A 17,513-nucleotide genomic window follows, 5' to 3' on the forward strand; every position below is an offset into this window, starting at 1 on the left:
GGGAACCACAGCTTCCCGGAGGTTCCTTGAGTTTTCCTGTAAAAACAGTTTTTTACAGTGCAGGGTAGAGTCAAAAGCAGCTGAGTTTTCTCTGACCTTTAACCTCCAGATGTCGGCCGGTTTGAGTTGTTCTGGTGTAAAGTCAGCACAGCAGCGTTGGGGACGTTCTCCGGTTTTGGCTTTGCCTTCGGGAGCGTCGGGCGGATTCTCCCGCGTCTCCGTTCGTCTGCAGAGCAAACCGTCAGTGACGAAAGGTGCGGATGACAGATGACACCTGCGTGTTCCTGATTGGCTGGTCGGACTGGATCATGCGGTTCTGGCTCTGGTCCAAAACGCTGCTGGGTTTTCACCAATATAATCTTCAGAACCTTCAGGTCCTGGCTCAGTCTGACTGGATTCCTTTGGCTTTCTGAAACAAGCTCCCACATGGCGGCGGCGGCTGATCCGCTGCCTCTGATGAGGAGGAAATGCAGCAGAAAACGGATCCAACTCAAAGTTCCTGCTTCGCTCAGGAGTCCAAAGCAGGACAAGGTCCAGAAATCCATCAGGTTTATGTCCAAAACCGCCACACGCTGGAGTTCAGTTGGGTCCGAGTTCTGGTTCTCAGGACGTGCTCATGTCGTGGTGGGAAAACCTCCGACACCAGCAGGTTCTGACCCGGCTGGTACGCTCACAGCCAGGATTCAGTTCACGCTTTGACCCGCTGCCCTAGTTTCCATCAGAGGAGGTGATGCGACGCTGACTGCTGCAGAGAATGTTCAACCTTTTTATTACATTTTTAAGATTAACTTTTTGCTCCTTTTATTTTATTGATTCAATAATTATTTTAAAAACTGGTGATTCCATTGAAAGCAACTAAAAAGTTTGATTTTATTTTAAGACTGTAGACACAGAACAAAGTGAGCGCTCCGGATCCGGATCCCTTTTCCTCTTCATTTATCGACCGTCGGCTAAAAAACAGATTTTTTATCATGTTATTCCTGAACAGGAAGTTCAACACTTCATGGCTCACTACTGACACCTGCTGGTGCATTGAAAGAGTTGCAGCCTTATTACTGAAATAAATCCATCCATCCATTTTCTTTACACCCTTGTCCCTCAGGGGGGTCAGGAGGTGCTGCTGCCTCTCCAGCTAACGTTCTGGGCGAGAGGCGGGGTCACCTGGACAGGTCGCCACACACACTCACACCTAAGGGCAATTTAGACAGACCAATTAACCTGACAGTCATGATTCTGGACTGTGGGAGGAAACCGGAGTACCTGGAGAAAACCCACCATGCACAGGGAGAACATGGAGACTCCATGCAGAAAGACCGGGAATCGAACCCAGAACCTTCTTGCTGCAAGGCAACAGCTCTACCCACTGCACCACTGTGCAGCTCAATAATTAATCTGCTTGATCGAATCGATTTATACTGATTGACCAGGAAAAGGTTCGTTTTCCTTTATTGCAACTGAAAACATTTTAACAGAAAATCTGAGTTTACAGGAAATTATTTCTAAATTAACAGAATATGCGTCTAGTTTCCTGCTGTTTCTTCGTTATATTTAACTTTTCTTCTTACCAGCAGCTTAAAAAAAATACAAAGAGCCTGTAAATCTGTTCCTGCCTGTTTCCAGTGATTGTTTATGTTACGCTGGGATTCGTATGTTAAACTCTTTATATCAAATGACTCAGAAAACATTTCATTCCCCTTCAGCTCGTTGCGTCGTTTCCTCTTCCCAAATGTTGGTTATTTTAAGCTGCTGCTTGATAATCGTTTTTATTTTTGTCGTTAAATACGCACACAGCAGCTCTGACTGTCGGAACGATGGCTCCACTTGAAAACTGCCTTGTTTTTCACATAACGCATGAACCGATTTCTACCTGAATGCTGCTAAACGCTGAGCTGCAGTCGGCCTAATTTAACATGCAGAGAGGAGTTACTGGAAAAGCACATAAAGCAGGAAGTGAGAGAGAGAGAACAGGAAGTTACATCACCACTGATCAGGTTTGAGGCAAAGAGCGACCAGCAGCAAAGAGTCTGAAGTCAGGATGGTTCCTGGAGGCGAAAAGGTTTTCTGGGGCTTCATGTTCCTGCTGGCAGGTGAGAAGTTTCATCTTCATCAGGAAGGAAAAAAACCTGGAAGCAGGAAATTAAATCTGTTTAAATAAAGTTTTACTCCTTCACCTCTGGCTCTGAGTCCGGATGAGTTCGGACAGAAAGGTGAAAGTTTTGCAGGTTTATAGAAACTTGTGTTTGTAGTTTCTTTGGTTTTCATGCTGATTCTTCTTGTCCTGAAAGAGTCACATCATTATTTAATGCTTTTACTTTGTGTTGCAGAAAATCAGAACGACCCGATTAAATGAAGCATCATTTAAAAAACACATTTCAATATTCTGCTGTAAAACGATGAACTTCTTTAAATTTACATTCTAATTTTGCATGACACACCAGGAACATGTTTGACGCATTATTCAGAAAGTCAGTGTTTGTAGATCAAATCACTGACGTCATACAGTAAATTATTAGTATAATGTTGGATTCCTGTCAGCTGTTTGCGCTGGAAATGTTAAAATCTGATTTTTACATCGAAAGAGTGAAATTACTGAGGAAAACACAAAAAACTAATTATTAAAAATACAGATTCAAAACGCAAGACAATCCAAGAACCTGAAAAATATTTTTTCCCTTCGTAAAACAAAACTGCTTTCTTTAAAACACAGAATGAGAAACGCTGAGGCAGCCGGCCCAATATCCACATATTCACTAATGCAGTGAATTTCACTGAAATACACTGAATTTCAATGTATTTCAGTGTATTTCAGTGTAACTCAGAGAATTTCAATGTATTTCAGTGTATTTCAGTGTAACTCAGAGAATTTCAATGTATTTCAGTGTATTTCAGTGTAACTCAGAGAATTTCAATGTATTTCAGTGTATTTCAGTGTAACTCAGAGAATTTCAATGTATTTCAGTGTATTTCAGTGTAACTCAGAGAATTTCAATGTATTTCAGTGTAATTCAGTGAATTTCAGTGTATTTCACTGAATTTCAGTGTTTTTCATTGTATTTCACTGAATTTCAGTGTAATTCAGTGTATTTCAGTGTATTTCACTGAATTTCAGTGTAATTCAGTGTATTTCAGTGTAACTCAGAGAATTTCAATGTATTTCAGTGTAATTCAGTGAATTTCAGTGTATTTCAGTGTATTTCAGTGTATTTCACTGAATTTCAGTGTAATTCAGTGAATTTCAGTGTATTTCAGTGTTATTCAGTGTATTTCACTGAATTTCAGTGTAATTCAGTGTATTTCAGTGTATTTCAGTGTAACTCAGAGAATTTCAATGTATTTCAGTGTAATTCAGTGTATTTCAGTGTATTTCAGTGTAACTCAGAGAATTTCAATGTATTTCAGTGTAATTCAGTGAATTTCAGTGAATTTCCGTGTAATTCAGAGAATTTCAGTGTATTTCAGTGTATTTCACCGAATTTCAGTGTAAATCAGTGAATTTCAGTGTATTTCAGTGTATTTCACTGAATTTCAGTGTAATTCAGTGAATTTCAGTGTATTTCAGTGTTATTCAGTGTATTTCACTGAATTTCAGTGTAATTCAGTGTATTTCAGTGTAATTCAGTGAATTTCAGTGTAATTCAGTGTATTTCAGTGTAATTCAGTGAATTTCAGTGTAATTCAGTGTATTTCAATGTAATTCAGTGTAATTCAGTGTATTTCAGTGTAATTCAGTGTAATTCAGTGTATTTCAGTGTAATTCAGTGTATTTCAGTGTAATTCAGTGTAATTCAGTGAATTTCAGTGTAATTCGGTGGATTTCAGTGTAATTCAGTGTAATTCAGTGAATTTCAGTGTAATTCAGTGAATTTCAGTGTAATTCAGTGTAACTCAGTGAATTTCAGTGTAATTCAGTGTAATTCAGTGAATGTCAGTGTAATTTAGTGTATTTCAGTGTAATTCAGTGAATGTCAGTGTAATTTAGTGTATTTCAGTGTAATTCAGTGAATTTCAGTGTAATTCAGTGTAACTCAGTGAATTTCAGTGTAATTCAGTGTATTTCAGTGTAATTCAGTGTATTTCAGTGTATTTCAGTGTAATTCAGTGTATTTCAGTGTATTTCAGTGTAATTCAGTGTATTTCAGTGTATTTCAGTGTAATTCAGAGAATTTCAATGTATTTCAGTGTAATTCAGTGTATTTCAGTGTATTTCAGTGTAACGCAGAGAATTTCAATGTATTTCAGTGTAATTCAGTGAATTTCAGTGAATTTCCGTGTAATTCAGTAAATTTCAGTGTATTTCACCGAATTTCAGTGTAAATCAGTGAATTTCAGTGTATTTCAGTGTATTTCACTGAATTTCAGTGTAATTCAGTGAATTTCAGTGTATTTCAGTGTATTTCACTGAATTTCAGTGTAATTCAGTGAATTTCAGTGTATTTCAGTGTTATTCAGTGTATTTCACTGAATTTCAGTGTAATTCAGTGTATTTCAGTGTAATTCAGTGAATTTCAGTGTAATTCAGTGTATTTCAGTGTAATTCAGTGAATTTCAGTGTAATTCAGTGTATTTCAATGTAATTCAGTGTAATTCAGTGTATTTCAGTGTAATTCAGTGTAATTCAGTGTATTTCAGTGTAATTCAGTGTATTTCAGTGTAATTCAGTGTAATTCAGTGAATTTCAGTGTAATTCGGTGGATTTCAGTGTAATTCAGTGTAATTCAGTGAATTTCAGTGTAATTCAGTGAATTTCAGTGTAATTCAGTGTAACTCAGTGAATTTCAGTGTAATTCAGTGTAATTCAGTGAATGTCAGTGTAATTTAGTGTATTTCAGTGTAATTCAGTGAATGTCAGTGTAATTTAGTGTATTTCAGTGTAATTCAGTGAATTTCAGTGTAATTCAGTGTAACTCAGTGAATTTCAGTGTAATTCAGTGTATTTCAGTGTAATTCAGTGTATTTCAGTGTATTTCAGTGTAATTCAGTGTATTTCAGTGTATTTCAGTGTAATTCAGTGTATTTCAGTGTATTTCAGTGTAATTCAGTGAATTTCAGTGTAACTTAGTGAATTTCAGTGTATTTCAGTGTAATTCAGTGTAATTCAGTGTAATTCAGTGAATTTCAGTGAATTTCAGTGTATTTCAGTGTAATTCAGTGTATTTCAGTGTAATTCAGTGTATTTCAGTGTAATTCAGTGTATTTCAGTGTATTTCAGTGTAATTCAGTGTATTTCAGTGTATTTCAGTGAATTTCAGTGTAATTCAGTGTAATTCAGTGTATTTCAGTGTATTTCAGTGTATTTCAGTGTAATTCAGTGAATTTCAGTGTAATTCGGTGTAATTCAGTGAATTTCAGTGTAATTCAGTGTAATTCAGTGAATTTCAGTGTAATTCAGTGTAATTCAGTGTAACTCAGTGTAACTCAGTGTATTTCAGTGTAATTCCGTGTAATTCACTGAAATACACTGAAATACACTGAAATTCACTGAATTACACTGAAATTCACTGAATTACACTGAAATACCCTGAATTACACTGAAATTCACTGAAATACACTGAAATACACTAAAATACACTGAATTACACTGAAATACACTGAATTACACTGAAATACACTGAATTACACTGAAATACACTGAATTACAGTGAAATACGCTGAAATACACTGAATTACAGTGAAATACACTGAATTACACTGAAATACACTGAAATACACTGAAATACACTGAATTACACTGAATTATACTGAAATTCACTGAGTTACACTGAATTACACTGAAATTCACTGAGTTACACTGAATTACACTGAAATTCACTGAATTACACTGAATTACACTGAAATTCACTGAATTACACTGAATTACACTGAAATTCACTGAGTTACACTGAATTACACTGAAATTCACTGAAATACACTGAATTACACTGAGGTACACTGAGGTACACTGAAATTCACTGAGTTACACTGAATTACACTGAGGTACACTGAAATTCACTGAGTTACACTGAATTACACTGAAATACACTGAATTACACTGAATTACACTGAAATCCACTGAAATCCGCTGAATTACACTGAATTACACTGAAATTCACTGAATTACACTGAATTACACTGAAATTCACTGAATTACACTGAAATACACTGAATTACACTGAAATACACAGAATTACACTGAAATACACTGAATTATACTGAATTACACTGAAATTCACTGAAATTCACTGAGTTACACTGAAATTCACTGAATTACACTGAAATTCACTGAAATACACTGAAATACACTGAAATTCACTGAATTACACTGAATTACACTGAAATACACTGAATTACACTGAAATACACAGAATTGCACTGAATTACACTGAAATACACTGAATTACACCGAATTACACTGAAATTCACTGAATTACACTGCATTACACTGAAATACACTGAAATTCACTGAGTTACACTGAAATTCACTGAATTACACTGAATTACACTGAAATTCACTGAATTACACTGAAATACCCTGAATTACACTGAAATTCACTGAAATACACTGAAATACACTAAAATACACTGAATTACACTGAAATACACTGAATTACACTGAAATACACTGAATTACACTGAAATACACTGAATTACACTGAAATACGCTGAAATACACTGAATTACACTGAAATACACTGAATTACACTGAAATACACTGAAATACACTGAAATACACTGAATTACACTGAATTACACTGAAATTCACTGAGTTACACTGAATTACACTGAAATTCACTGAGTTACACTGAATTACACTGAAATTCACTGAATTACACTGAATTACACTGAAATTCACTGAGTTACACTGAATTACACTGAAATTCACTGAAATACACTGAATTACACTGAGGTACACTGAAATTCACTGAGTTACACTGAATTACACTGAGGTACACTGAAATTCACTGAGTTACACTGAATTACACTGAAATACACTGAATTACACTGAATTACACTGAAATCCACTGAAATCCGCTGAATTACACTGAATTACACTGAATTACACTGAAATTCACTGAATTACACTGAATTACACTGAAATTCACTGAATTACACTGAAATACACTGAATTACACTGAAATACACAGAATTACACTGAAATACACTGAATTATACTGAATTACACTGAAATTCACTGAAATTCACTGAGTTACACTGAAATTCACTGAATTACACTGAAATTCACTGAAATACACTGAAATACACTGAAATTCACTGAATTACACTGAATTACACTGAAATACACTGAATTACACTGAAATACACAGAATTGCACTGAATTACACTGAAATACACTGAATTACACCGAATTACACTGAAATTCACTGAATTACACTGCATTACACTGAAATACACTGAAATTCACTGAGTTACACTGAAATTCACTGAATTACACTGAATTACACTGAAATTCACTGAATTACACTGAAATACACTGAATTACACTGAAATTCACTGAAATACACTGAAATACACTAAAATACACTGAATTACACTGAAATACACTGAATTACACTGAAATACACTGAATTACACTGAAATACACTGAATTACACTGAAATACACTGAAATACACTGAATTACACTGAAATACACTGAATTACACTGAAATACACTGAAATACACTGAAATACACTGAATTACACTGAATTATACTGAAATTCACTGAGTTACACTGAATTACACTGAAATTCACTGAGTTACACTGAATTACACTGACATTCACTGAATAACACTGAATTACACTGAAATTCACTGAGTTACACTGAATTACACTGAAATTCACTGAAATACACTGAATTACACTGAGGTACACTGAAATTCACTGAGTTACACTGAATTACACTGAGGTACACTGAAATTCACTGAGTTACACTGAATTACACTGAAATACACTGAATTACACTGAATTACACTGAAATCCACTGAAATCCGCTGAATTACACTGAATTACACTGAATTACACTGAAATTCACTGAATTACACTGAATTACACTGAAATTCACTGAATTACACTGAAATACACTGAATTACACTGAAATACACAGAATTACACTGAAATACACTGAATTATACTGAATTACACTGAAATTCACTGAAATTCACTGAGTTACACTGAAATTCACTGAATTACACTGAAATTCACTGAAATACACTGAAATACACTGAAATTCACTGAATTACACTGAATTACACTGAAATACACTGAATTACACTGAAATACACAGAATTGCACTGAATTACACTGAAATACACTGAATTACACCGAATTACACTGAAATTCACTGAATTACACTGCATTACACTGAAATACACTGAAATTCACTGAGTTACACTGAAATTCACTGAATTACACTGAATTACACTGAAATTCACTGAATTACACTGAAATACACTGAAATACACTGAATTACTCAGTGAATTTCAGTGTAATTCAGTGTATTTCAGTGTATTTCTGTGCATTTTCTTTAAATATTTCCAGTTCAGTGAAAGTATGGTTGCTTCACAGTGTAGATTTTTTCCAACATCTCGTTAAAATTAGAGTTCAGAGAAATCCAAAGCTTGAAAATTAAAGAGTAAATAACCGAAACTTTTTCAGTAAAAGAAAGACCGTGTTTTTCCAGGAAAGCAGTTCCATAGGACACGAGTTAGTAAATTCCCAACACGATTCTTTACGACATCAGAATTTCCTTCTGTCAAGCAAATGGGTTCCCAGAGAGAAACTGTGCCCTGCTCTCTGTGAGTTTCTTCACCCTTTCTCTTGACCCTGTGGTGGCTTTTCCTCTGCAGAAGTTGTTTTAAAGGAGCAGCGATCCGTTTTTACAGCGTCCTGATTAATTAAGTTGAGCCACAATAAGCTGAATCATCGAGTATCTGATCCGAACGATTTTCACTGAATGAGTAAAAGCAGCAGCTGACTGCGGCTCATGGCTGCTGCATCTTTCTTCTGACTCTACGACAATTACAGGGCGTTGAGTCAAAAAAATATTTAAATTATGCAGCTTTATATTACATTCGCTACGACACCACACAATTTATTAACTTGATTGATCAGTTTTTTCCCGTTTCATCATCCTCATTTGATGTTTTTGTGAAAAAGCTGCTATTTTTTAACACTTGACTGTCGTTTTTCTCTTCCTATTCCCACCGTTTGAGCAGCTCCAGCTGAGAGAATTTAAGTTTTACACCAGAGTCTCTGGAAATTAAAAGAAGAAGAAGAAGCTGCTGCCAGCGGAGGCGTTTTGTGACTTCAGCATGTTCCTGGGTTAGCTTTGTGTTTGTGGATAACAAAACGCAGAATTTACTTAGCTTCTAACTCGCAGCACAACATCAGTATTCAGCCAGGGGTCAGGGGTCACCAACATGGTCTAAAAATAGCCACTGTCATTAGGGAGAACTGCCAAAGAAATCATTTAATGTAATGTTTTTACATTGAAGTAATAACATTTGTTTATATTCAGAATTTTAAAAAAGTAAATTATAATTTGTTTTAAATGCATAAAACTCTTTTCTGTGGTTAAAGTTCAGAATATGACCTGCAGGATGTTACCGCAGCGCTGCAGTAAAAAGAAAACAATAATTTCTGAAATCTTAATTATCGAAGCCTCTTTACAATTAACAAAACTGTGGAAAAAAGATCCTATGTGTCAAAACATCTTGTACGTCTGAGTCTGTGGGGGTCAAAGGGCACCCAAAGCTTAAATCTTATTGGTCCGTTTGCTGTTGTTTACTGACGCTTTTCCTGTAAGGTAGAACTGAACGAGCGGAGTTTGAACCTCCGGGTTCGGTTGAGCTTTTTACCGTGTTCGGTTCTGACGGGTCGCCGGTTATGAGCTTCTTTGCCGTTTCCCGAACCGGACAGTTAGCGGGTCACCCGTTAGCCGTCACCCGTTAGCCGTCACCCGTTAGCCGACACCTGCCGCTCTTCCTGGGCGTCGCGCTAAAACTGCGGGTTAAACAATTTAATCTAAAGAGCAGAAACTAAGCAAACGTTGTTGCTTCACCTTCTCCTCCTCTGGACGTCCGACACCTGGACCGGGATCAACATCCTCCTCTTTCCGTGGGTCACAGGGTCGGCTTCGCTTCCATGTCTTTAGTATTTAGCATCGTTTGTTTAAAAAACAAGGATTCGCTGCTTTAGTGCTTTATGTTTGTGCTGGTTTGGGCGACGCACACATGATGCGCACTGCAGGTCAGGTGCAGGGATCGTTTATTGCTACCTGGTCGGACATTTTTTTTACGACTCTCTGCACAGTTTTGTTAATAGTAAAGAGGGTTGGACAATAAAAATATGCGATAACTAATAACTTTTTTTCTTTATTGAAAGGAAAATCAAGTCCTCGGTGCGCCGCCGTCCAGCTGCTGCAGTAATCCACACCGTCAGTCACTTCAGGGGAATTTAGAGTCACACAGAAAAGCTAAGAAAGGGAATCAAACTCTGAACTAAGAGCTTCTGATCACATAATGGCACATCTGCCATGGAAAATCCTTACTGATTACATCGTCAGTCCCTAACATTAACACGGTTTGACCGCATGTAATCGTATATATGTGTTTATTGTTATAAAGGCTGAGCCAAGAAAATCCATGTCTGTATCAAACAAGCAGCCCTTCGTGTTGCTCTGGACCCATAAAGTAGCTCCCAGCCTCCAAAAGGTCGGTGACCCCTGGTTCAGGCGATGGATCTGCCCCCTAGTGGTCACAGTGATTAGTACAGCTGAAGCAGAGGCAGACAGCAGCTAATATCCTAATATCTTTCACGAAGATCAGTTTTCACTAAGACAACCGTTTTAAACTCTGTTTCTCCAGGAGCCGCGGCCCAAACGATCCGGTACCGGTTCGGATCGACCTGTGCGGTGAGAGGATCGACCGTCATCCTGCCCTGTTGCTTCACTCCTCTGAAATCTTTCTCTCATGGAGGCAGAGAGGTTCCTCTGAGGATCGTCAGAGTTCTCTGGTGTAAGAATCATCTGATCTGTCATCAAACGACTCCGTCTGTTTACGACAGCAACTCGACAGCCAGAGAGCCTCGGTTTCATTACCTGGGCAACATGGCGGCAAACTGCACTCTGCAGATCAGAGACATCAGGATGGAGGACAGGGGAACCTTTAGATTCAGGATGGAAGCGGATGATTCTGCTGGACATTTTACAAACCAGGCTGGAGTCCGAGTCTCAGTGGCTGGTAAGGTCAACACGTCACATCCAGACAGTAATCACAGATATTAATGGAAACTGATGAGAACGTTTCACTCAGACCGGATCAAGATGACGTTAAAGAGCTCCAGCAACAAGTCAGAGGTCAGCAGAGGTCAAACTGTCTCCCTGCAGTGCACCGCCTCCAACTGCACCTTCACTCACCTGGAGGTCACCTGGACGAAAGATGGCCACGCCCTCCCAGGCAACGGCTCCGCCCTCCAGCTCGGCCCTCTGACCGCAAAGGATTCTGGGAACTACAGCTGTGCTCTGAGGGGGAACATGGAGACCCAATCAGAGCCGTTCAGCCTGCAGGTGGAGGAAGAGGAGGAAGAGGAGAAGGAAGGTTGGTTCTGGTTTCACCTGGAGACGTGAAACCACGGCTCCAGGTGTTTTCACGTCTCCACCATCAGTGGTTCCACTGATGGAACCACTGATGGTGGTTCCATCAGTGGTTCCATCATCAGTGGTTCCATCATCAGTGGTTCCATCATCAGTGGTTCCATCATCAGTGGTTCCATCAGTGGTTCCACTGATGGAACCACTGATGGAACCACTGATGGTGGTTCCATCATCAGTGGTTCCATCATCAGTGGTTCCATCATCAGTGGTTCCATCAGTGGTTCCACTGATGGAACCACCATCAGTGGTTCCATCAGACTGATGATGGAACCACTGATGATGGAACTACCATCAGTGGTTCCATCATCAGTGGTTCCACTGATGGAACCACTGATGGTGATGGAACCACTGATGGTGATGGAACCACTGTTGGTGATGGAACCACTGATGGTGGTTCCATCAGTGGTTCCATCACCAACAGTGGTTCCATCACCAACAGTGGTTCCATCACCATCAGTGGTTCCATCAGTGGTTCCACTGATGGAACCACTGATGGTGATGGAACCACTGTTGGTGATGGAACCACTGATGGTGGTTCCATCAGTGGTTCCATCAGTGGTTCCATCAGTGGTTCCACTGATGGTGGTTCCATCAGTGGAACCACTGATGGAACCACCATCAGTGGTTCCACTGATGGTGGTTCCATCAGTGGAACCACTGATGGTGATGGAACCACTGATGGTGGTTCCATCAGTGGTTCCCAAAGATTAAAGATTTTCTTCTGGGCCCCCCTAAGGATTTGGGTTTTCATTCTTTCTTAACCAGAATCATCAAAACTACAAGAAATAAAAACTTTACATATTTTACTCAAGGTGTAATAAATCTGGTGTCACACTGAGGACAAAAATAAAGAACTTTTTCATCATATTCTCATTTTCTGAGCTATGCATCCACCACATGTGACACTTTCTTTTTGGAAAGGTTTTTTGGCTCCAGTGGCCTTTATTTAAACATGACAGGAGAGGAGGAGGACATGAGGCCAAGGTCAGCAGGCCGGGATTCGAACCTGCGACAGCCACATCTGGGACCAAGGCCTCCCTATTTGGGTTGTGTTTAACCCCTGCACCACCGCAGAACCCCGACACATTTTTATAGCTAAACTCTTGCATATTTTCTGGAAGTAAAATCCTCTGTAAACAGTTTAAATCATCTAGATTTAATAGAATCTGAATGGTGCGTCCAGCTGCAGAATAAACCTGATGGTTAGAAACTTTCTGTTTTCCAGACTCTAACTTTCCTCTGGCTGCTGCTGTGACCTTTGGAGTCCTGCTGGTGGTCACCACCCTCATCCTCCTCATCTTCATCATTAAAAGGTACCGCAGCGGTGCTAATGTGCTAATAGAGTAGCTAACTTTGAAAATGTTTACCGCACTTAGCTTCCTATTTTTCCTGATAAATGTTTTAGCGCTAATTTACTTGGCTGTTTTGTAAACTTTTAGATGGTTGACATCTGTGTTGAGGACTGTTAAAGACTCTTTAAGTACATGTTTATATTCACGCTCTTATTTTGAAGTTTGTTTACTCTGCAGTCCTGTTTCCTCTCCTCGCTCTCTTTCTGTTTTTGCTTAAATAACTTTATTTAAAACAAGAAACATTCACGAACAAACTAAAATAGACAGAACAAGATAGAAATATAAATTCAATATCTAAAAGGGATTATAGAACATTTAAATAATAATATAAAATTAAAATTTTGCTCGAGGGTTGTAGTCTTTCAAGAGCAGATAGAATTTAAATTGAAGTTTTAGCATTAGCCATTAGCTTCGACTAAATACTGTCGGTGTAGCGCTTTCATGTGCTAATTATTAACTAATTATTATACTAATTATTAACTAAATTTAATACAAAGCTAGTATTTTAATCAGCAGTGTCTGGGTGTTTCCAGGACCTTCCCAAGACAAACAGGAAGCTGAGTAATTAAAACTTTACTCAGGAATCAGTTTGTGTTTATTAAACCTTCTCGCCCACATTCAGCCACCAAAGCGCATCACCACCTTCTGTGATGTCATCAAGGTGGAGTTAAAAACGGTTACCATCAAAACATCAATGAGGATTATTTTTTTATTTGATTAGTTCTTTCTGAGAGCTGTTGCCTTGCAGCAAGAAGGTTCAGGGTTCGATTCCCGGCCCTGGTCTTTCTGCATGGAGTCTCCATGTTCTCCCTGTGCATGGTGGGTTTTCTCCAGGTACTCCGGTTTCCTCCCACAGTCCAAAAACATGACTGTCAGGTTAATTGGCCTCTCCAAATTGCCCCTAGGTGTGAGTGTGTGTGTGCATGGTTGTGTGTCCTGTGTGTCTCTGTGTTGTCTGTGTGTCACCTGTCCAGGTGATCTGTCCAGGTGACCCCGCCTCTCGCCCGGAACGTTAGCTGGAGATAGGCACCAGCACCTCCTGACCCCCCTGAGGGACAATGTGTAAGAAAATGGATGGATGGATAGTTCTTTCTGTGTTTAAAACCTTTGTTTGTTACAGGAAGCGAACAGCAGCAGGCAGTTCAAACACCAGGAGAGCAGGAACAGAGATGAAGGTGACTTCCTGTTTGTCATCGATTCTGTGGCGATGCTAGCGTTTAATTTATTCATTTATTAACCTCTATTTATGAGGACAGAGGTCAGGAAGGGACGAGGAAGTAAAAGAAAGATCCAATCCAAGATGTTTCTATTTAATTATTAATTATTACATTATTAGATTTTTTTTATCTACAAATTGCCAATAGAAACATGGATTCCAAGGCAAGACAGTCTACAAAATCCACAACCTTCAGCTCTGACTGCTGTACTCTATTTTACAATTATAGTTGATTAAACCTTCTTTTAAAATTAGTGACTGTGTTAGCAGTAGCTAACTTTAACCTCATTACTGAGATACTTTTAGTGGTGAAGACGTGGACACCGTCAGCAGCTACTGCCAATAATTTCAAAAGCTGAATGAAGCTGCTATCAAACCTGTATACAGAGTCTGTAAAGCAGTGACTTTATTCACAATAAATTCAACTGTATGAAAACACTTTAGCCCGGCGCTGTTAGCATGAAGAAGCGCTAGCCGCGAGCTAGCTTGCTAGCATAGCTTGCTAGCATAAGTTTACTTACTTAGCGCACTAGTTTATATTGTGTTCATAGTTGGACAATTAAACCGATTAAGACTAATAATTAAATAACTTATGAGAACGTGAACATGCCGCTAAATGTGTAAATGTCGGTGTTTTACTTACACTCAGCTGTAATTACCAGAAGCCATGTTGTAAATCAAGATATCGTCGTTTGTGCATCACAAATATAAACTCATGTTCTGAACATTAAGACTTTTTAAATATTAGAGCTGCATTTAACTGTTATTTTAGTAATAAATAAGTTTATCAATTATTCTGAAGATTAATTGATTTAAAAGATTTTTTTTAAATGGCACATTCTACATATTTTTTTAAATTTAACTACTTAAACCTTTTTTATACTATATTTAAAATACATTCAAAGATACAAATAAACAAATAGATTTCCTTTTTAAATAGGAAAACAAACATTTTCTTGCCTAATATGCAATAACCACATTCTTTTAGTGTGAGGCGAAAAGAAAGTTGATGATTTTTGGGTAAAAAATATTTACAGACAAAAGTTTTTTTTCAGTCTTCATTGCAAAATGTATCTATTTTTTGGACAGTTTTGGCTTAATTAAATCTATGAATATGTTGTTTTTTCAGCAAATTGCCATTTTTGAGTGTGTAAAGGATTAATCAATTAAATTGATTAATAGTTTTAGACCTATTATATAAATCACAAGTCCACTATCAATGTCGTCTCAGGACAAATAAATCTGATTGAAATAATATATATAGAACCAGGTGTTCATGCATGTGGCGACAGTGGAAAGGAAAAACGTCCTTTGAACCAGAAGCAGGTTGAGTTTGAGGAGGCAGCTCCCATGTGTGACTGCAGGTTTGAAGACAAAACATCATAGAAATAGTTTGCTTTGCAAAAGTTAAAAAACTGAAGGTTAAAGATGATCAAGTCAGTTGACAATTTTGATACAATAAAGTAACAATCAGGCTGATAAACAGTAATAAGTTTGTTCCTGCAGCTGTAGCAGTCCGTTCCTCAGTGTTCACTGTCTTCTTCTCTCTGCGCCCCTCAGCCTGATCACATCTACAGCAGCGTCCTGCAGCCTCTTCAGCAGGAAACAGGAAGTCAGGAACAGGAAGTAGAGGATGAGGAGATCAGCTACGCTTCGGTCCAGTTCAAGCAAAGCAAACTGGCCAGGTAGGACATGCAGACTGACTGACTGACTGACTGACTGACTGACTGACTGACTGACTGACGAGCTGAGACACTTGTACATTTAGAACTTCTTATTTTTTTATTTATCTTGTACAGAAAAGCAGAAGAAGAACCGGATCCGACCATCTACTCTTCAGTAGCCACCAGAGGCTGAGGTCGCGACCTCCCATTTTAATGTGGCTGTGCTGAATCAACCAGCAACACCTTCTGGTTTCACCTCAGCACCAGAGAAGCAGCTTTCTGAAAGAGCTGTGCTGCAGATTAGCCTCACATGGATATTAATCCTCCGTCCTGCTGCAGCCGAAGCTCAAACTGTTTCTGTTTGAGAAACCGAGTCAGAACCGAAGGAATCACGATGTTCAAGCAGAGCAGAAATATTTAGCAGACAGCGTTAGAAACTGGATGGTATATAAATGATGTCACCAAATGAAATTATGGTGCTGGCAAAACAAAAACAGCCTTTAAATGTGACCCAGTTCCTGTTGCTTAACTCTGTAAATATTTTCAAACACAAGATAAATTATGCTGTAACAAGAGACTGTATAGAATATGTAAATAGTACATAATGACATAATAATATAAAAAACAAAGTTTTGCAGTATATCTGCCCTAACCAGTATTTTTGTTGTTAAAAACTCAAAGCTACGGTGGCCTACGGATTCAAACGAGTTGCAAATATATAAATGATGAAAACTCATTTATGTATTTGCACAAACACAAAAAAACAAAATGCTATGCAGCATTTTTCTACATGGAAACCACTGAAAATACAACAAAAACACAAAAGCAACAAGCAGGATAAAACCTCCAGACCACTAGGGGGAGTCTGGAGTCGCTATATTAGCTACGTAAATACGCTGCGGTTCTGTAATGTTGTAAAGTACAACCTGTTTTCTTTCTTCCACCTACTTTCTTCCGGTTCTCCCGTCTTTATTGAGGCTATGTTCTCACATGTTTTGGTGTTTGACTCCCCCTAGTGGTTTGGAGGATTTCCTTTTTGTTGAGCTTGTTTTGTAGAATTTTATACTTTTTGTTTAGTTTTGTTTTTGCTATTTTTGGCGTTTTTTCTTTATTTCTATTCCCCACAGCTGCAAAGTGTTTCTTTCTTTGGCTGCATTTTTCTGTTGCATTTGGTTTGTTTGTGTTTTGGAGTTTGCATTATTTTATCTCGTTTGTTTACAAGACAGAACATCTGGATTTAGACTCTGGTTACTGATTGTGATGCATCTGAAAGCATTGTAATTTATTTAGGAGTATCAAAGTAAAGTGAACTGAATACAAACTCTTAATTTGTAAAGTAAAATTAAAAAACATTTAGCCTCACTCCACAGTTATGCTCTAGTTTGTGTTGGTCTGCCTCTTAAAATCCTAATAAGATAAAGATTTTATACATGAGACAAAACGTAATAATCCTTATTTAAAGCAGTTATAGATGTTATTTTATCCACTTGAGGCCACATGCTCATTTTAAGCAATTATAATTTGAAAGTTATTGCAAGAACAAAAATTGACAGATAGTTTTTTAGACATGTTTTCTGAAAACTGGTCTGTAGATAAAAACACCCTTTACTTGTTGCTCCTGTTTTCACTGAAACTCTGCTGAAATGCAAAA

The 17,513-nt window shown here is 38.0% G+C and overlaps 1 protein-coding gene across 3 annotated transcripts; it reads left to right on the top strand.

The window, feature by feature from the left end:
- The first annotated feature begins 39 nt into the window (after positions 1-39).
- Positions 40-17,224, top strand: LOC103477534 (uncharacterized). Of its 3 annotated transcripts, XM_081597476.1 has the most exons (8): positions 40-2,087; positions 9,193-9,298; positions 10,843-11,217; positions 11,290-11,574; positions 12,856-12,943; positions 14,103-14,157; positions 15,759-15,883; positions 15,998-17,224. In XM_081597476.1, the coding sequence occupies exons 2-8, from the start codon at positions 9,289-9,291 to the stop codon at positions 16,053-16,055; spliced, it is 996 nt and encodes a 331-aa protein (XP_081453602.1). In that variant the 5' UTR covers positions 40-2,087; positions 9,193-9,288; the 3' UTR covers positions 16,056-17,224. The 3 variants fall into 3 exon arrangements, with proteins under 3 accessions (XP_081453602.1, XP_081453600.1, XP_081453601.1); XM_081597474.1 differs by lacking the exon at positions 9,193-9,298; XM_081597475.1 differs by lacking the exon at positions 40-2,087 and having other exon boundaries at positions 8,445-9,298.
- Positions 17,225-17,513: the final 289 nt, after the last annotated feature.

Source organism: Poecilia reticulata, chromosome 16 (assembly GCF_904066995.2).
Source record: "Poecilia reticulata chromosome 16, P_reticulata-male-v2, whole genome shotgun sequence".
Lineage (NCBI taxonomy): Eukaryota > Metazoa > Chordata > Actinopteri > Cyprinodontiformes > Poeciliidae > Poecilia > Poecilia reticulata.